The sequence below is a fragment of the Ctenocephalides felis genome, unplaced genomic scaffold, assembly GCF_003426905.1.
Source record: "Ctenocephalides felis isolate EL2017-DRISC unplaced genomic scaffold, ASM342690v1 CF-g0.4_SCAFFOLD_01886, whole genome shotgun sequence".
NCBI classification, from domain to species: domain Eukaryota; kingdom Metazoa; phylum Arthropoda; class Insecta; order Siphonaptera; family Pulicidae; genus Ctenocephalides; species Ctenocephalides felis.
This window is the reverse complement of record NW_020538040.1, coordinates 88,811,395-88,832,972: the sequence shown is the minus strand read 5'-3', so window position 1 is coordinate 88,832,972 and position 21,578 is coordinate 88,811,395. Positions and strand designations below refer to the sequence as shown.

Sequence of the window (21,578 nt, the reverse complement as noted above, 5' to 3'; positions counted from 1 at the left end):
TATTAGGCTCTCGGCTGAAATGTTTATTCTATGCAAATATAATTGTTTTATAACTTTCTGAAAAATTTTAATTAACAAGTTTTTCGTATGCCTAAATCAAAACTTATGGATGGTGTTGCTGAAAACTTAGTTCTATCGAAGTTTTGTATATGCATCGCCAAGTCTAGAAGCTAACTGGTACAAAAATTCCTCCTGTAATGTTTATGTTACTTTATACAAAATCTACGAATTTATCCAGCTAGATCGAAAATGTTGAAACACACCTAAAGTGATCACCTACAACTTTTCGACTTTATTTTGCACTTTTTCATCATCTGGTCTGCCACACCTACACCAAATTTTCTAATAATTCAAAATCTAATAGATATCGGTATATTCTTGCTGCTTTCTCCTATTTCTATTGAGATATTATGTTTGAAACCTAGGACAAGCACATACTTCGGCTTACTTTTATAGGCTGTAAGAGTAATGAAATTTGATTTATACAATTTTCTTCAAAATCTTTTAGAGGAATTATCAGTTTTAGAACAACAAACTTTAAAAGTGGAATTGAACAATTTCTTTCCTAATCCTTTTCCAAATAGAGAAACCAGTTTATTATATATTTACTAAACAACCAGAACTTTATTCTAAATGTTTGTTTTATTTGGTATATATTAATAAATCTGTACTTAGTCTTCGACGGAAGTTGGTAGATAGATTTTTGGTTCTAACGACTTTATTGAAACTTTATATAATTATAGAGTTAATTGTCTTAACGTTAACTAACATCTTAATTGCAGACCTACGACAAGTGGTATACATAATTATAAAAATTTATGCCTCGCTTTTAGGTTCGTGCAGTTGAATAGCGGAGTGCTTACGATAGTATATATATACGAGGTCTGTTCAAAAAGTACCCGGAATTTTCGTTTTTTCAAAAAAATATTTATTTATTCGTCTACATTAATGTGGTCCCCTTCAAAGTAGTCCCCCCCCAGATATAATACACTTATGCCAGCGTTTTTTCCAATTTTCGAAGCACCCTTGATATTCACTTTTTGATATGTCCTTGAGCACTCTCAGCGATTTTCTTCAATCGAGGAAAACCGCCGTCCTTTCATGGGTCTCTTCAACTTTGGGAATAGGAAAAAGTCACACGGAGCCATATCTGGTGAATTTTTGCACTTTGCAACACTTTATTTCATTTTTTACGCAAAATTTAATACAAATTCTTTGACTTTTCAATTCTTCCATTGTAAGAATCGCCGAGCTCAGAAAAACACGTCGAACCTTAGCGACTACCACAGACAAAGTAAACAGTGAATATAGCTGAAAGTTTCATCATACTTTAGGGGCATGTATACCAACACAATAAAAAAAAATTTTGACAATCAGACACTCCAGACCCGCGAAATTTAATTATTAGTAATTCCGGGTACTTTTTGAACAGACCTCGTATATATATATATATATATATATATATATATATATGTATATATATGTATATATATATATATATATATATATATATATATATATATATATATATATATGGATGTACGTATGAGCGTGGCCGGGAGAGGGCAGCTAGGAGCCGTTGCTCTCCGCCCTATCCGAAGGATCAATGAATGACATAAATGTTTTCATCTTAATTGAAATTAGTTGAAATGTTAGTAGGTTTATTACGGTTTGCCCCCACCCCCCATCAAAATCTCTATGTAATAATTTTTTAGATGGTGAAAGATATATAATTGAAAACACAATAGTTTTTAAACAGACATCCCATCAGTTTCTAGAAATATTAAAATAAATTTTGTATTTTTGTCTTTTTTTTTATTAAACTCTTATGCGTTTCGAGTATGAGTCTTCTTTGGTGTATAAAACACACAAATACACACAATTAACGAAAGACCTGATTATTAGTTACATTAGTGAAAAATAATGATATTTAATAAAATTTAATTAAATGATATTTAATATGAATCTAATGAAACCATTTGAGCCCTTGGGAGCAAGGAAATTCGAAAATGTTCATATTAAGGACCACCCTAATATATATATATATATTATCGGTTGTAGTAATCTGCTAAATAAACGTAACAGTGAAATTGAGTTAATTGATTGGACAGCACCTATTGATATGATTCTCTACTAAAAATGACGGATTTTGGTGGCAGCGATGTACAAAATAAGAGTGGAATACATAACATTATCATATTTCCAGAGCATGTTTGAGGCACTACTTCATATACCTGCCATCGGGCAGACCACTAGTAGTAATAAATATTATATCTATTATTATTAGTGTGTGTTTACATGTATTTTGAAAACGTTTGAAAACTTACGATTTTCTCACTTGGAAATGAAATATCAATGTTCCCATGAAGACCATAAAACAGAGGCCATTGAACGTACTTTGATTTCATAGATATACATATTCGGAGTATAACTACAGCGAGTTTTAATTTATTATTAATAACAAACCTGCGCTGAACCTGCTTTTCATGCAATATGACATGCATTGCACTTCATGACAAATCTACTAGGTACCGCCCACCCTTCTCCCTCCCTCCAACTGTAAACATTATTTACACTTACAGACTTCTGTCAATTCCATATAATTTATATTGATGGAATATTAAATGTTTTCCTTCTTTTCTTAACTTTTTTCAAATTTGCAAATATTTTTATTGTACTCAATTGATATAATAAAATCAATCTAAATAAGATATCATACTCTATATACTACTTCTACATATTTTTTAAAAAGTTTGCGCAATTTTAATGAGTTGGTACTATGATTTTTGGCTAAATAATAGGAAAAAATTTGATAATCGTTATTACTATAAAATAATGTATGCACTGATAAGGAAACTATTATGTAACTGTTATGAAAATCATTTGTTAGAAAATGTCTCTGAAAGTCTTAAATACAGTTCACTTTTGATATTTGTCGTTTGTAATTTATGTGTATAGAACATTATCTGCTTCCTGATGCCTTTTATAGTTCTCCCTTACGAGGGCTCAAGGGATCCTAAAACCATTAGGTATTGATCTCGACTCGGGCAGGTCATAGGGCTGGCAACATTGAACATTTTCGGTTAAATTAAATTGTCTTCAAACGACACACGTTCTTTTATTTCGACGCGAGGACATTTTATTTTATTTGGCTCACACGCACACACACGCTATATATATATATATATATATATATATATATATCTGTGTGTGTGTGTGTGTGTGTGCGCGTACATATATATAATCTTTCTTCTTAATGTGAGAACGATTTTGATTCGATAGATAATTGTTATAAATTTTGCGACAGGAGTTTATTTTTTATAAAACAATATGAAATTCTTTTTTTTTCTGGGAATAAATGCAGAGAAAGAAACCGGCGTAATTAGAAGAAAGTTCAATTTTCTAATGTCCAAAGGTCTTCATGCATATGAGTGCCGCTAGAAGTTACACGGGCGTTACAATTGAAAAGAAATCATTTTTGTTTCTAATTTTGTGCTATTGCATTTTTACACACAGTTTTCAATACACGTTCACTCTCCAGGCGAATGCGGCATTTTAAAGATGAAAAAAAAAAATTTTTTTTAAGATAAAAAAAATTCATGCTTCAAATTATTTAACCAAAACAGTAGAATAAAGATTTCAGAACTAAGCCGTAACTTAACTATTTTTAAAGTTATGAAGGAACGAAAAAGTAATTTAAATGGAAGATCGTCATTTAATTCTTGTCAAGGCACATATCCGTTTATATGTGGAAAGTTTGTTTTTAGAACGATCTTTGTTATCATTATGAAAATAATGAGTATAATTATATATATTTTTGCAATAAGGTCTTGGCTTATTGATTATTTAATTGACTTATGCTTTAATGGATTTATAATTCGTGTTCGAAATAACTAATTAGCAATACTAATTAAAATATTGAATTCGAACATTTGATTATAGTTTCTAGATAAATTTGATTATAGCAGCATGTAAGTTAGTCTTATAATTCATCTGTCAGTTTAATTCATCCTAAATTTTAATGTTTTGTCGTCCAATATCCATTTAATAATTTTCGTCATAAAATCTACAATCATATAATAAAATGTAGATTTATAGACATATTATTTGTAATTAGAAGTATTAATGTCCTCTTGCAAAATTAATTAAATAAAGTATATATACACATATCACATTCTTAGTATTAGTTGCAAAATTAAATCAAATTGAAATGTATGTATATTGGATTTAAATGATGTGAAAGTTTGGATCGGTGTAATATTTTGACCAAAAATTGGGTTTCTGAACTTCAAGCTACATTGTGGACGAATTGCTAGGTTTTTTTAGTCCGATCGCGCTCTAAATTACGGAATACTATCGCGAGGTGAAATGAATAGGAATCATAGATTCATTTATAAGTTATTCTTGGAACAGAATATGTGTGTAATAGATAAAACATACATCAGAATTTATTCATAGTAGTAATAAGATTACCCAATTAGAAGAAACGAGATGAAGCACTACATCTTAAACTGTCTAAGTCCCTTTCATCGATATTTTTCACTGTAAAAGCATATGGGTTTACTGTATATGTTACGAATGTCGTACTTGTGAATGTATAGATTTTCTTGCATTCATTGTATTTTCATTCGCAATTGTGACTCATAATAACGTATAATATTTTTACCTTTTCGAAGGAGAAGTTTGTTTTCGTCAAAAAATCCGATTTGCTAATTTTATGTTTTCTCAACGTTTCAAGCCATTCTGAAACGAATGAGGCCAAACTTGGAAAAAGTACGTGTATGTGTGTGTGTGAGAGAGAGAGAGAGAAAGAGACGATTTTTGACTTTTCATCGACGTTTTCTTAAAAACGGCTGGATTGATTTCAAAAGTTTAAAAGCCATGTAATTCGATAAAGACTAGCGTTTATCAGTTTTGCGCGACGATCAAACAAGCCGTTTCTTTGTTAGTAGCACAAAAGTGAAAAAAATGTTTTAGCCCTAATTGTAAATCGATTGGGGCCCCCAAATTGTAAATTCAAAAACTGTTCCAAAGATATTGTTGGACTAAGACTTCCGACTAACTGTTGAAAATTTTAAGACTTAAGACTTTGAGACTAAGACTTGAATTTTAAGACAAATACTTTGAACTAACTGTTAAAAATTTTCGATTAAGCTTTTCATGTTGATAGATTTTTCATAGTCCTAAAGAACATACTAAAATATTACGGCTCTAGCAAAAGTCGTTTAATTTAAAAAAAATCATCGAAGTTTGAAAAAGTATGATAGTCAAAATTTGAATTTCACAAATTCAAAAGCCATTGGAATAAATTCTATTCTAATTCTAAAGCCGCGATTAGATTTGCGTGAACATCGGCCAAGCTAGTATAAAAGGCTTTGGAAATAGCAAAAAAGTAAGTGAGCAGCCTGCAGAACTTTTCTAGTTGTGTAAAAAAATATTACCAAATAATGAAATAATATCAAGGATTGCGCACATGATATATGTGATCGTACTAGTATTTTCTTATTCTTTAATATTTCACAAAATAATTTATTAAGTTTTTTTTAAAAAAATGTTGCCGTGCATTTATATGTCATTATATGTCAAATTTAACATGGCGATAAAGTTTATGCACTAAACAGTCCTACGAAAATTGGTTGAATTATATAAATTAATTAAAATTTGGAATAATAAGCTACAATTGTAGGTCATACGAGCACTTGTCCGTGCACTATAATTAATATAATTACAGATAATTTTAATGTGCTTGAGAGATATCAATTGAAAATAGCAATGTTTAGTGAAAGCGAAAACTTTATTTAAAAATAAAGTAAACAGTAGAAAATTTTATCTAAATATCTAAATCTCAATTTCGATTGGTTAAGTCAATTATTACATATTTCGGGAAGTTCATGAAACTTGCCTTAAGGCAAAATGCCACTTTCGACTAGTTATATTTTATATTATGTTAATTATAATAAAACGTCGATTTTATTATAAGTTATAGACATGTCTCGAACTTTTTAAAAATAAAAATTAATTTATTTTGCAAACAAATACGTTTAAGGATGAATATTTGGTTTATATGAATTATTCGTTTAAATGTTATCATTTGTGAAAGCAAACTATACGGTTGAGCAACAAAATATTTGTTCCCAAAGTCGCCCAGGTTTTAGATTATAGTCAACATTATTTCAGTTTCAAAATGCCGAACTAAAGAATCTAAATATTAAATATCGATTCAACCCTCGCACTACAAATGTGTGTTTGTTCGAACTTCGTCGCTTCGCATATTTGCTCAACTAAATTTAAGTTCTATTTTCTTCGTTGTATTTGAAAATACAACATTTTAAACTGCAAGGCACATTTATTAAGTCCGTCTTTAAAAGCAAAAGAAGAAATTAACTCCAATTAATGTCGCCACAGTTCAATTTTTTACTGCTAGTATGTTTTTATTTCATATTAGCTATTACCGTGCTGTACTAATCAACGATGCTTAAATTATTTGAAACTGTATTGTGAGCCCTTGATCAATGTACTGCAGACAACATCTCGTACAATAACCATGCCAAACAACAGTATAAATACATACACATTTGACTTGACCCAAGTAATAACCACATCCCCACAAATAATGAATGCAGAACTTTTTTTCTTGGAAATCGGTAGATGTGTGCTTTCGCATCACCGATTAATTTTTAAATGTGTTCAATGTGAATTAAATAAATAATTATTTTATTTTTATTTAACATATGATCAACATAATACTTGAGCGTCAAACTCTCTTAAAATGAAAATATGGATAATATTTTATGAAACTCTTTATAATATTTATGTACTCGTCATATATTGAATTAAAATTTTGTAATTGTTTTGTTTTGTGGTTGAGATTACACATCATATTTTATTCTAATTTGTATTTTATTTTTCATCAATAATAATAATTTAATTTGTATTAATATATTTTTGTCGGCTTTTTAATGTATTTATGCTCCAAAATAAAATTATAAAAATGTAGAATAAACTATAAATGCGTTCAAGAACTTTGAACCAAAACTGCCGAATATCGAGGTACTGGTTTTGACGTATGTAAAACATGTACTTTCAATTCAAATTCTTGAAATGCAAACTGTACGATATCTGATAGTTTTACATGATATGGAAATGCACGCACAACACAACTTGATTTTTATATAATCAGCATTCTATTCAGTCAAACCGAAGTCCCAAGAGAGGATGATATTATTAGATTATTTGATTGTCATCATTCCCAACTCTCGGGCTCTTTCACTCTCACTCCACATTGATTATATCATTTACTAAATTTATTATCTCATGACAAGGCGGAATTCCTCTGATTCATATAAAATACTGCTGATTTAAATTTTCATTCATTTGCTTATTTTCTATTTTCAGTGAAATATACCTATCAGACGTTATTTATCTTTATGGTTCAATCTTATTCTTCCGTACACCTTCGAAATTTTTAGCTTCGGAAACTCTTTGGGAGATAATATTTTTCAGTACTGAACTGTAATCATACAATATGAATCCCAGTGTTATTAAATTATAAGCTGATTAAAATTGTTCGTTTTGTTACCCAATATGACTTGAATTCACACATGTAGGCCATCCCTCGAAGGCATTTAACTTCATTAAAATCTTAAATTTAAGAAATAAACTTGGTGTTTATCGTGTAACTAAAATTATGAATAATAATAATTATTTATTATTATATAAATGAAATTTGAAGTAGTAAAAAATAAAACGAGTGAGAGGCTCTGAGCAACGTTGTAATAGCCTCTTAACATAGTTTAAAGTGACACTTTATGGAGAGAAGGATGTTGCTTGATAGCATACAGCATCCGTTTACACTTTGGATCTGATACCTATCATTCTACATAATAGAACAGCTTCATTGTACATTCTTAACATGTTCAATAAAGTCATTGCTCAAATTTCCGTGCCGATAGCTCAATTTGAGCCGAACTGATTTATATTTTTAATTCTTATAATTCGTAATCCAATGTTTAAATATCCTTACAGCATTAATTAAATTGCTTTAATAATATTCCATTTGTATTAAATAACGTTTCATTTTCAAATAAATGAATTTAAACAAAATCAACGCGATTTCAGCCAATCTTTGCACAATATTTATTAATTTGTCTTTTGAACTGGATTTTTTTAAAACAAATTGGTGTATTTTAAAAACAGTCGGTTAATAAAAATTGACATTTAACAAATAGTTTTTGAGTTTTAAATCTGTTTTTTTAACAAATCTGTTTTTTTAACAAATTGCTTAAAAGATTTTTTCCGTAAGCTAATTGATATATCATTTTTTTTAAATACATATATTAAATATTCTATATTGAACTCTTATATATACTATTGAAATGTACTGTCTGGTTTGAACACGAACTTCATCTATTTCTTCTATATAATAGATTCTAGTTTTCTTTAGATATTTCTATATATTTTTTGCCCTCCATAAACCGGCAATTTTAACATTTTAACATTTTAACAATATTAGCGTTGTAAAAATACGTATCCATTATCAACTGATATTTATTTCATAAGAATTTTCAACTTTTGAAATAGATCAAAAACATATTTGTCCAACAAAAGTACGTCTTTGATAATACAACATAATCTGATACTATTTTTTATCGTTCTTTGAATATTAAGTTGTTTTTTAATTTTCAGGTCGTAGTGGAAAGCTCAATGTCTGCTCTAGTTTATGGTGATTTAGTTGTGGATGAAAATTCTCCGGTAAATCCTGATTTACACTTCGATACGCAACTTATGCATTTATATGTGATGACAGAGAAAAAGGTGAATAATATGTGCATATACAATTTTTATTTTTATTTATTTGTATGCGTTTTTGCTGTTTTCGAAGTAATAAAACTAAAATAATATAAAATCTCGCTATTTTCATGATAGTCTTTTGCGTGTATTTTCATAGATAAACATGTATATTTTATTGAAAACGTATGAAATATGTTTCTTTTTAAATAGCATTTTCTGTTCATATAATGTGTTCATATATACATTCCAAAATATAAAGAATATTAGTAATTTAAACAATGAATGATTTGTGTTTTTAGCATTAAAATTATAAGCTACTTTTTTCTATATTTAGTCGTATGATTTTTTTTACCAAAAAGTTTAATCTACATATAGTTTACAGAAATGAAATCTTATATTCATGATATCTTATGTGTTATTATTATTCAATTTTAGGTATCAAAAGTAAAAGTACAAGAATGCAGTGTATACAAAACTTGCTGGGATTGTTTAGGTGCCAAAGATCCATATTGCGGATGGTGTTCCTTAGATAACAAGTAAAACATGAAAATATTATTTTACTTTACAATTAATGATTCGTAAACTAAATATTTTTTACAATGTAGATGTAGCTTAAGATCGAATTGCCAAGATGCTGCCAAGGATCCTTTATATTGGATTAGTTACAAAAGTGGAAGATGTACTACAATCACGACAGTTTCACCGCATCAGTTGCAAAGAACGACAGCAAGAACGGTTAGATATATTAAAATTTATTCGATTATGCTTTTCAAAAGTTTCCAACAAGTTTATTTATAGTTTAAAATGTCCTAAGATTTTATTTGGGTCTAACTTATTTCATTAAATCTACTAGTCCGCTAGTACCTAACTATGTACCTCTTACCACTCTACGTAGATATCTTTCTACCAATATATCTACAAGTATTTATTCATCTAACTTACTAATTGCCTACTGTTCTACCTGTCTGTATATCTACGTGTCTACCTGTCTGCTTGCTATACTATTTATTACTATCTTTCTATTTCGTACCAGTCTACTTGTATGCCCGTCTATCTGGTTACTTTTCTAACTGTGTATCTATCTTTCCTCTTGCTTACTTATTTGTCTTTCTACTTGCCTACTTTTCATATTTTTTATTTGTCCACCTGTCTACCAGTCCGCCTGTGTATCAATAATTCTGTTCGTATATAAATCAATAATGACTTGTAATGATCAAATTTGGTCTTTGCCAAAAACTAATCACCACGACTCCTCATCATTAGAATTGCATGTTTCTTGAATCATTCAAATCGAATGCTCTGTTCTCTCAAAAACTTAATTTGTATTTTTTGCACTATCTCCGAAACGGCTGGACCTACCTTCAAAAATTAATCAGCACGTCTCCCGTTAATATTATTATTATATTAATATTTATCTTTATTGCAGTTGGAGTTAGTGATTGAGAACCTTCCAAACTTGTCTGGTCAGTTTCAATGCGCCTTTTCTGCATTGGATAAAACATTACTTACAAATGCAACTCGCAAAACTTATGGAGTGAATTGTACCACGCCGAGAACAGATGTTTTGCCAGCTATACCACCAGGACAACGTAAGCTAATTATAACATTGTTTTTAAATTAATTATATGTACATTTATAGTTTGTCACTATTAAAATAAAGCAAAGCTTCAATTGATCTTTGTGTAATCTAATATATGAATACTATTCTTCTATTAATTTAAGAGGCAAGCATATACAATATTGAGTGTTATTGAAATTTTTGTTTAGATCATTTCACTGCCAAACTATCAGTACGGATGACATCAGGGCCTGATTTTGTTGCAACTAATTTCACATTTTTTGATTGCAACACTTACAGTTCTTGTACACAGTGTGTATCGTCATCATTTCCATGCGACTGGTGTGTAGATGGACACAGATGTACACACGATACGGCAGAAAATTGCCGCAATGATATTTTGGTTACTGGCGTCAGTGTAAGTTTTCACTTTATTCAATTTAATTTTTTTTTTCACTTAGTTTATTTTATATTGATAACATTTTAAGCAATATTATGTCTTAGAGATTTCGCACATAATTTGAAAATGGATTTTACTCGGAGTTCATGTTATTAACATAAATGTTTGTGATATTTTTGTTATCCTTATTAAGATTCTCGAAAAGTATGCTTTTTTATAAAAAAATAATAATCCTCAAGATTAAAATGATGCCACAACTCCAATATTGATCACTTTAACAATGCATCTACTAACCAATAGTATTAAAATTTGTTTTTGCAAAAAAATCATAACAGTTGAAAATAATTTTCTAGAGAATTGGACCAAGTTATCGATCTGGGCCAGGATTTTGTCCTACGATTAATGCAACTGGAGGTGGTTCCACAGAAATTTTAGTGTCATCAGGGATCAAGAAAACTATCAAAGTTAAAGTTCATATCATAGGACAATTTATAGTACAAACAAGATTTGTCTGTCAATTCAACATTGAGGGTCGAGTTACTAGTGTGAACGCTCAACTACTTGGTGATACTATATACTGTGATCCAATGGAGTTTTCATATAACTCAAGAGCACCCAACATTACTGCAACTTTTGCTGTTATTTGGGGTGGCAGTAAACCTTTGGATAATCCGGATAATATGCATGGTATGTCAGAGATATTTATATTAGGATTATCTCAACTAATATGAGATCTATCTCAATATTGTTGCCAAAATCTAAAATTAAATTGACACCAAAATGAACTTTTTACTTGTATTTTTAATAAATAATGTAATTATTTTTCAGTTGTTATATATAGATGCAAAGACATGGCTGACAACTGCGGCATGTGCCTTGCCTTAGCTGAAAAATATGGCTGTGGTTGGTGCCAGAGTTCAGATAGATGTGAAGTCAAAGAACAGTGTGATCTTGCCAAAAATCATACAATGGTTTGGCTAAACCATAGCAAAACTTGTCCAAATCCTGAAATTCACTCTTTTAGTCCTGAATTGGGTCCTTGGGAAGGTGGTACTAATATAACTATACAGGGAATTAATCTTGGAAAAACATTTGAAGACATTTACACTGGGTTAACCATTGCTGATATGAATTGTCAACCCTACAGACATTTGTATGTTAAGACGAAAGAAATTGTATGCATTGTTGACTCTCCTGGTGAAAATGAACCTAGAAAGGGGCCTGTGATAGTTAGGGTAGAGACCTATACTGGCCAGTCTAAATATAACTTTTCTTTCGTCAATCCTGTCATAACTGGTATTAGTCCTAAATATGGGCCAGTGTCAGGAGGTACTAGGTTGAGGATCACTGGGAAGTACATGAATGCAGGAAGCCGAATTGAAGCATTTATTGACAACATACCATGTGAAATTTTGAGGTTTGTACAATACTCATATATAATATGATACATATTTATACTTACATAAAGTTTAGCTCATTTTATTTATATCACTGATATCAGATTATTTTATTTTATTATTGATTAGATTATTTTCATTTTATTTATTCTTTAGAAACATAGCACATAATTTTTATTCTTAAATGGCTTTAGTTTGATTTTATTGTATAGATTGCTAGAAAAACCTTTTAAAAATTATTTTTAATCTAAGTATTTCCATTATATACCCTTGCAATTTATTTAGTATTTATTAGTCTTGTCAGATATTGTACAAATTGTTTATATAAAATAATGGGATTTACCTAGGTTGGGCAGAAATTTTAAGGAGGATGGGTTTCAATAAAAAAATTCAGATTTTAAAAAGAGGAAGAACCTCTGGATACCTTAGATTTACCTAAAGAAATTAATAAGTTAAAGTTGATTTGATTCTACAGTGATTTTTTTTTTATAGAGTTGCTATTTTTTCTTGATTTATTCGATTTTTTTTTATTTTTTAGCACTGATGCTACTGAGGCTTTATGTCGTACTAGTACAGCCAATCGTACAATGAAGGGCCATTTGCGAATGAATTTTGACAAAGGTGTTCGACACTATACTGGTGGAGTTTTTGAATATGTGGAAGATCCAGTTATAGAAAGTGCAGAATCTGGAGTTACGGGACAATTGAAAGTGCCAAAGGGAATACCAGCTGGTGGAATTAAAATTAGTGTCATAGGGAAAAATTTGGCATATATACAAAATCCACAAATGTATGTTTATTACGAAGAGAAAATGTTTATCAGTGTAAGTAATTTAAATACTAAGCTAACTTTAAAATTTAAATTTTTGGATATATCATTATTGATTAGCTACAAGGTTGTAAAGTTCATAAACAGAATAGCAAAAGATGAGCATGTATGTTTATTTAATAATTAAATTATATTATTTTTAGAATTGTGAAATACAAAGCAATACAAATATGATATGCGAGTCACCAGTTATTGAATCAGAAAACAGACAATTAGATTCTGAAAAGCCTTTAAATTTAGAATATGGTTTCCAAATGGACAATGTTCCTGGGGTGCAGAATTTATCTATGCAGCAGAACAAGCAGGCTTTTCAATTATACCCAAATCCAATTTATGAACCTTTTGATGAGGAAGTCAAATATTACAAGTCTGATTACTTAACAATAAATGTAAGTTCAAAATTAGAAAGTTTTTGTTTTTATTTTATTTTATATTTTAATTATTAAAAATTTTATTAATTTTTTTTCTAAGTAAATGACTGCTAACATATTAGGTTTTTATAATCTGTGGTGTGATCTTTATCTATTATATGGCAATTATATGTATATGTATATATAAGATTTAGATTTTTTTAGGGGCTTTATAGTAGAGAGAGTACAATACAGTGCCTCTGACAAATAACATCAAGCCTAATGGGTGTCTTGCCGTTTAGAATTGATATATTGTTTTTTTTCACGTGAAATGCTAATTAATCTAATTTTAGGTAATACAAGAAAAATTTACGTAAATTTGGTTTTGAAAAATGTTAACTAAAAATTGGTTTGAACAACCACCCTTTTTAGATTACAAAAATTGAGTGCTTGAAAAATCTTGTCACTCGGCGAAATGATTAAACAGAATGTAGAAAATTTGTATATCAGATTTATTTGAACAGTTTGTTCAAATACACAGCAAGCATTTAAATATTAGGACGGAGATGATTTTGCATAGGCAATAAGCCTATGCTACTTAGACAAAAATTTTATAGTTCACACTTTTTTGCTATAAAAATCAAGTAATTTAATAACATTATCACATTATCTTCATAATAAACTTAAATTATGAATAAGTAAATTTGCATGGCAAATTAAAACAACTTAATATAATATACAAATTAAAATGTAAATTTTTTTCATACAAGCTTATGAACATTTTATTTCCTTTTCATAGGGGCAGCATCTCGATCGAGCATGTCAAGAATCTGATGTTGAGGTTAGAATAGGAAACAGTTTTTGCAATGTAACATCATTGTCACGGCAACAATTAACATGTCGACCTCCAAACACCCAGCCCCCAGCAGTGGGTGAGAATGGAGAATTAAATGATATGGAGCTCCCTGAAGTTGTGGTAATTATTGTATTGAACACATAGTTTCAATATGTTAAATGTTTTATATTATATGATGTAGCATTAGGACTGTCAATAAGGAGTTCCGGTTTCCATATTGAACATTTAACATATTTATGTAAGAGTACAAGCTTACATTCAGGGTTTAACTCTGTATATTGCATTATTGATGTTTTTAATGATCAATTAATACCTTTTATGGATTTTTTATGGATCATTTGATTTGATTTGAAAAGTTTCTGTTTCTGTACTTATCAGAAAACAAGAAAAACAATTTTCCTAAATTTCATCAAATTCTTCTAAAATTTAGTTTTAGTTAATATCATCAAGTATTTTATTTTATTCTTCATTATTTAAAACAGTTGTTTCATAAAAAATTGTTGGACATATATTTGAAAGCACAAATATTGTCTTATCAATTTAATATTTTCATAATTTATATTGTAATATTTATATATTCATTAGGTTAAGGTTGGACATTCTCTGCAGTATACTATTGGTAAACTATCATATGCACCTGCTGGTATAAATGGAGCTCTGACTAAGCCTGCAATGATTGGAGTGATAGTAGGCATAGTGATTTTAGTATTCATATTTATTGCTTTCTTAATAGCTTATCGTAGAAAATCTACAGAAAGCAATAGAGTATTAAAGAATATGCAGGAGCAAATGGATATACTAGAATTACGTGTTGCTGCTGAATGTAAAGAAGGTAAGATTAATTATTTTATAATGTGCAATTATCTGATATCAGTGATATAAATATTGGAATTGACATTGAAGATACATATTTGTAACATAATATATCCGTATTATGTTACAAATAAATTTTTGTACATATTGTCACTAGGATCTATTCTAGATGCATTTATGTATGCGGTCACAAAAATTACATCTTATTTTTTGGAATTTTGAAGCTTTAATAGTATATGTATATAAATATGTTTGTATACATACATCTTAGAAGTGTTTAAGACTACCAAGTCGATTATAGTTTACATAGTATACACTACATAAATACAAGATTGAAAACTATCATTTATTTTGCAGCATTTGCTGAGTTACAAACAGAGATGACTGATATGACTGGTGATCTCACATCAGGTGGCATTCCTTTCCTGGATTACCGAACTTATGCAATGAAAATCTTATTTCCTAATATGGATGATCATATTGTCTTGCAATGGGAAAGGCCAGAATTACTTCGCAAAGAAAAGGGATTAAGGCTTTTTGGGCAACTTATTATGAACAAAACATTTTTATTATTGTTTATTAGAACTTTAGAAAGTAATAGATATTTCTCCATGAGGGATCGTGTTAATGTTGCTTCTCTGATTATGGTAACATTACAAAGCAAGATGGAATATTGCACTGATATACTCAAAACCCTTTTAGCAGAACTTATCGAAAAATGTATGGAAGGCAAAAGTCATCCAAAGTTGTTATTAAGAAGAACAGAAAGTGTCGCTGAAAAAATGCTTAGTGCTTGGTTCACTTTCTTATTATACAAATTTCTCCGAGAATGTGCTGGGGAACCCTTATATATGTTATTTAGGGCAATGAAGGGGCAAGTTGATAAAGGACCAGTAGACGCTATCACTTCTGAAGCAAGATATTCTTTGAGTGAGGAGAAACTCATTCGACAGTCTATTGATTTTAAACCTCTGGTAAATACAAAAACTATTGTCATTTAAAATCTATAATGTTGTACATCATGATCAATATTATAGATACTACAGTTACTATGATATCTTAAAGCAAAATTACAAAATAAGTAATAATTGTATATTTTAATAATATTATTTATTATATATCATTTATTATAATATCACCAAATACATATTTATAAGCAAAGCCATAAATATTATCATAATCTTAATTTCCATTGAAATATATTTTTCTTTTATTTTCTTTTTTGAGTTAATGTAATGAAAGTAAAATGATAAACAACAGTAAAACAAAAAGCAAATTCTAATAAATTTTCACCGGGAATATATAAAATTTATGTAAATCCTAAAGTTTTAATAATTTTTTATTTTCAGACAATCTATGCCTCAATTTCTCAACAAACTATATTAAGTGGGTTTGATCCTAACAATGAAAACATTCCAGTGAAAGTTTTAGATTGTGATACAATTAGTCAAGTTAAAGAGAAATGTTTGGATACCATATATCGTGCCATGCCTTATTCTCAAAGGCCTAGAAAGGATGATTTAGACTTGGGTAAGTTAATTATGTAGTAATTTAATGTAGAAAATATAAGTATTTTACAGTCTCTAAATTTATACTGTATCTGACAGTAAGATATTTAATAGGGTATCCTCAATTTTGTCATTGCAGAATTTGATATTTTACATATATAAAAATATCATTTCAAACATATCTAATAAAATTTTAACAGTAATTACGTAATTCTTCAATTGATTATAACTTCAGAGATAGTTCAATATATAAATTAAATTTATTAAATTGTGTATATGTAATTTTTTGAATAGTTCAATATTAATTCATGACGTATTATGTTATGTACACTATTTTTAAGTAACATATTTTTTGATTTGTAGAATGGAGAACTGGTGCATCTGGTCGTTTAATATTATATGATGAAGACACCACAACTAAGATGGAAAGTGACTGGAAGAAACGAAATACATTAAATCACTATAGAGTTCCAGATGGTGGCATACTGAATCTTGTTCCTAAGCAAAGCTCAATATACAATTTATCTATTTTATCCGATAAAAATGATAAGTCTCACAAGTAAGTTAAATAACTTCATTATTTAAATTGCATATATATGTACAAATAATATTTTATAAATATAATAGTTATGTAACCTGAATATAAAAACTATATTATGTATAGTTTATGGTCAAAAGTGCTCTTTCTTTTATTTAAAAAAGAATTAATAGTAATCAGTTTAATTATTACAAATACCTGGAATAGTAGTTTTAACACAATTCAAAAATGCTAAGAAATACAAAACTATAATATCCATTAAAAATATTTGTTCTGAATGCTAAAAAGTTTTATTTTATTAAATTTTTTAATGTAGCATTTTATATATTTTGTTTGATGTTTTGTTCAACATCATTTATTTATAGGTATGAAACTTTGAATTTAAGTAAATTTAGTTCTGCAAGTCCACCTTTAAGTCGTGCCACAAGTCCATTAAATCATGATAATGATGCTGGGTTGAAGTGTTGGCACCTTGTTAAACATCATGATACTGATGCCCAGAAGGAAGGTGACAGGGGTAACAAGATGGTATCAGAAATTTATCTCACAAGACTTTTAGCCACTAAGGTAAATCAAATTTAATTCACTCTTAATTAAAAGCTAGCTTAAAAGAAAAATTAATAATAAACATTTTCATGTTTTGTTAAATTACAAGTATTTCTTTTATTTTACAGGGTACTTTGCAAAAGTTTGTAGATGACCTATTTGAGACAATCTTTAGTACAGCTCACCGGGGTTCAGCCCTACCCTTAGCCATTAAATATATGTTTGATTTCCTAGATGACCAGGCTTTGCAACATGGAATATCTGATCCAGAAGTGGTACATACATGGAAAAGCAATAGTTTGCCACTCAGGTATTTTTCATATTTAATAGTCAACTTTAGCAATTTGGTATGAGACATACTTTTTACTAAATTTAATTTTATATTTCAGGTTTTGGGTTAATCTCATTAAGAATCCAAATTTTGTATTTGATATACATAAATCAAATATCGTTGATTCATGTTTATCGGTTGTTGCACAAACTTTCATGGATTCTTGCTCCACGTCTGATCACAGATTAGGTGATTTAAATAACATATTTATAATAAACTAATTTATTTTTAGTAAACTGTTAAAACCAGAATTTTATTTTTATTCAGGCAAGGATTCGCCAAGTTCCAAGCTACTGTATGCAAAAGATATACCTGTATATAAAGAGTGGGTAGAAAGGTATTATTCTGATATTAAAATAATGCCTGCCATATCTGATCAGGATATGAATGCCATGCTTGCCGAAGAATCTAGGGTAGGTTTATAAATAACAATTGGCAGTTGAGCACAAATTAAAATATATCATACAAATGACATTGTGAAGCTCCAATTTAATTATCTTGCAACATTAATTTGTTTGAGATATAAGCTTCATATCTTTAGATGTGTACATATAATCAAACATGATTTTTCTGTATAGTATTACTTTATAATTAAATTATAAATAATATTATTTTAAATAGCATCTTCAAAAGTATTATCTTTTTATGATTATTATCTAATATTTACTTCAGAACAAAACCTTAAGTATCAATTAAATAGTATAGGCTAATATTCTCTTTGTTTTAATGTGCGCATATTTAACTTTTCAGATGCATACAACAGAATTTAATACGAATTGTGCTTTGCATGAATTATATAATTATGCAATGAAATATAATGAACAATTGACAGTGACACTGGAAGAGGATGAATTCTCACAGAAACAACGTTTGGCACTAAAGTTAGAGCAAGTACATAGTATAATGTCTGTTGATTCAAATCCGTGACCAGAAGTCATAAATTGGACAAATCATACAGAGTTACCATGTTGATAAAATTTCTAATAATTAAGGATATCATTTCCTAAAAAAAATTCTGAAACAGTAAATATAAAATCACATTTTTTTAAAACTATTACAAGATTTATAAATACTTTTTTACTGCTCCTTTCACATTCAAATTAAATCAATTTTGATTTTAGTAATTTGTGACATTATTAATTAGTTTATATTGTTTAATGATATTTTGTACATATTACTCGCATAGTTTTAAAATATTGTGAATATAATTTGTTATGAATGCATATCACGCGTTTTATAACATATTTATGTCTGATTGGGAGTAATTGACTAACATTTTGCACTTTGCATAGATCTACTGATGTTTGTTAACATCACTGCTTTTGTTAGAAGTCATATTTTTTAATCATTCAACACTCACCTCTTTGAGCTTTTGATAATTTTGATTGAATATTGTATATATTATGTCTGTATGTCTGTAAGTATGTCTGTATATATGTATATGATATATATATACATACATATATACATATATATATATATATATATATATATATACATATATGTATGTATGTATGTATGTATGTATACATACATTTGTATGTATGTCTTTATTTGCATATGTATGTATGTGTATATATAGGTACTTGTGTATATGTATATGTACCTGTATATTTATATAAGTATCTATGGTATACATATAGATATACATATGTATGCGTGTAAATACTAAAAATTGATATTTGAAGAGTTTTTACATAATTTTGCCAATCTGTCCTAATTTATGTTAGTGAATTTGTTAATTTACGGAGACTGAAACTATAATTATAGATTTGTATATATGAAACTATGTAATTTTAAGAAAGAAAAAATTTAAAATCGATAACTTAAATTAAAAATAAAAAGCATTTAAATGGTGGTGTTATAACATAAAAATATATCCAATAAAATAATATGGGTAAACATATATGACCTATCAATGTGCCAACTATACAAATGAAGCAAGACTAACATATCCATATACCACCAGTTTTATGTTTGAATGTGATTTTATACAACTCTTTTAAAGGTTTATTGCGCAGTTGGCCTAAAATTATTATTGTTCATAGTTAAAAATAGCATTCTTTGCAAGTCAATTGTGATGAATGTAACTCAATGGTGTATGAAACAATATTGTATTTAATAATATTGTCATTTTATATAAAAAAGTGTTTTGTGAAGAATGCCTTTGTTTCAAGACTTGCCTTGAATTTTTTTTAACCATACACACTAAACAGATTATTAATGCTTTTACATATTATAAAATTTATTTTATCAAACGTATTAAACCCAAACAAGTTCCTGTTTCTTAATTTAATAATAATAAGGAATATAGAACTTAAATAAAGTTGTCAGGGACAATCCAATAATAAATATGTTGACATTTTTGGCATTTCTGTTAGTATTACTGTAAAGTGACTGATTGTTATACATTATAATGTGTGTAGTGTCTATGGACATTTAATTTGTACAACTATGCCCGATGGCTGTGGTGACACATTTCATTTTTTATCTAAATATAACTTGTGTGTATTCATGTAATTAAGTATTGATGGTAAAGATGATTGAAAATAAAAATTTTAAACAATTTGTATCCAATTAGTATACTTACCTACACAGGTGTTTTGATAAATCTGTGTACATATTTCTGTATCTTATATAATATATATGTATGTGCAAAACACACACATATTCAATATATATTAATTTATATATTAATAGAGTATAATGATCAAAGTTAACATTCACTTGATTTTTTGTTAGACTCTGCTAGTATATATGTCAACATAAATTGAACATTATATATATATATATATATATATATATATATATATATATAATTTTGTAAGCTGGTGTGTTTGTATGTACATGAAAAAATGCATGCAGCATGCTTAAATGGAATGCATTCTTGAATTAATCAGGAAATTGTCTGGAAAAAACATTGTTTTGATGAATATTTATATGATGAATATATTATATTTATATGTTATATAAAACTATTTATCTAAACTTATAAATAATATATTACATCATTTTGGGGATAATTTTTACATGCAACAAGTATATATACATGGTGTCTTTGTATATATACATTTGTATATGTACATATAGCATACTTATAACATCCCATAAACGTTTAATTTAACCTTTGTTATAAACATCAGTGAAATCTTGATTACATATCTAGAAAGTATAGAAAATCCACTTTTTAAGTTAAAAAGTTTAATATTTAAATGTGCATACAAATAACAACATAACTGCTAAAAAATTGAAAATTTCAAACAATTGCAAGTATTTTAATTTTAGGTGTTTTCATATTTTATTTGTACTGATGATATTTGTGTATTTGATAATACAAACGTACGAAACAATAAATGTAACTAATTGTAAGTGGTGTACATATAATGCATAATAAAAATTAAATGTTTATTGAGTGGGTGTGTCAAGAATATCAAAAGAAAATTAGGATACAAAAAATATATACAAATTTTGATTATAGTTACATTTTATAAAAAATAATGTATTGGTGTTTCGAAAACATTAATAATATGTATTACTTGTCGCCGTATATATTTAATGTTTAAATGTAACTTTATATGTATATATTAATCATGTATGTATATGTGTGTATATATGTGTGTATGTAAAACTGTGTATGCTTTTATTACAAAGATAAGTGTGTA

At 28.2% G+C, this 21,578-nt stretch overlaps 1 protein-coding gene across 1 annotated transcript in view; it reads left to right on the top strand.

The window, feature by feature from the left end:
* Window positions 1–18,934, top strand: part of LOC113376673 (plexin-A4) — a 91,425-nt gene extending 72,491 nt beyond the window's left edge. The window contains exons 4-22 of the mRNA XM_026616679.1: window positions 8,686–8,814; window positions 9,226–9,326; window positions 9,396–9,525; window positions 10,217–10,379; window positions 10,558–10,766; window positions 11,102–11,435; window positions 11,577–12,165; window positions 12,684–12,969; window positions 13,118–13,363; window positions 14,124–14,300; window positions 14,766–15,012; window positions 15,351–15,967; window positions 16,343–16,523; window positions 16,865–17,060; window positions 17,405–17,606; window positions 17,714–17,895; window positions 17,975–18,105; window positions 18,184–18,329; window positions 18,667–18,934. Coding sequence (XP_026472464.1) covers window positions 8,686–8,814; window positions 9,226–9,326; window positions 9,396–9,525; window positions 10,217–10,379; window positions 10,558–10,766; window positions 11,102–11,435; window positions 11,577–12,165; window positions 12,684–12,969; window positions 13,118–13,363; window positions 14,124–14,300; window positions 14,766–15,012; window positions 15,351–15,967; window positions 16,343–16,523; window positions 16,865–17,060; window positions 17,405–17,606; window positions 17,714–17,895; window positions 17,975–18,105; window positions 18,184–18,329; window positions 18,667–18,843 — 4,443 coding nt within the window. The 3' untranslated portion in view covers window positions 18,844–18,934. The remainder of the gene's footprint in view (window positions 1–8,685; window positions 8,815–9,225; window positions 9,327–9,395; window positions 9,526–10,216; window positions 10,380–10,557; window positions 10,767–11,101; window positions 11,436–11,576; window positions 12,166–12,683; window positions 12,970–13,117; window positions 13,364–14,123; window positions 14,301–14,765; window positions 15,013–15,350; window positions 15,968–16,342; window positions 16,524–16,864; window positions 17,061–17,404; window positions 17,607–17,713; window positions 17,896–17,974; window positions 18,106–18,183; window positions 18,330–18,666) is intronic.
* The last annotated feature ends 2,644 nt before the right edge of the window (window positions 18,935–21,578 follow it).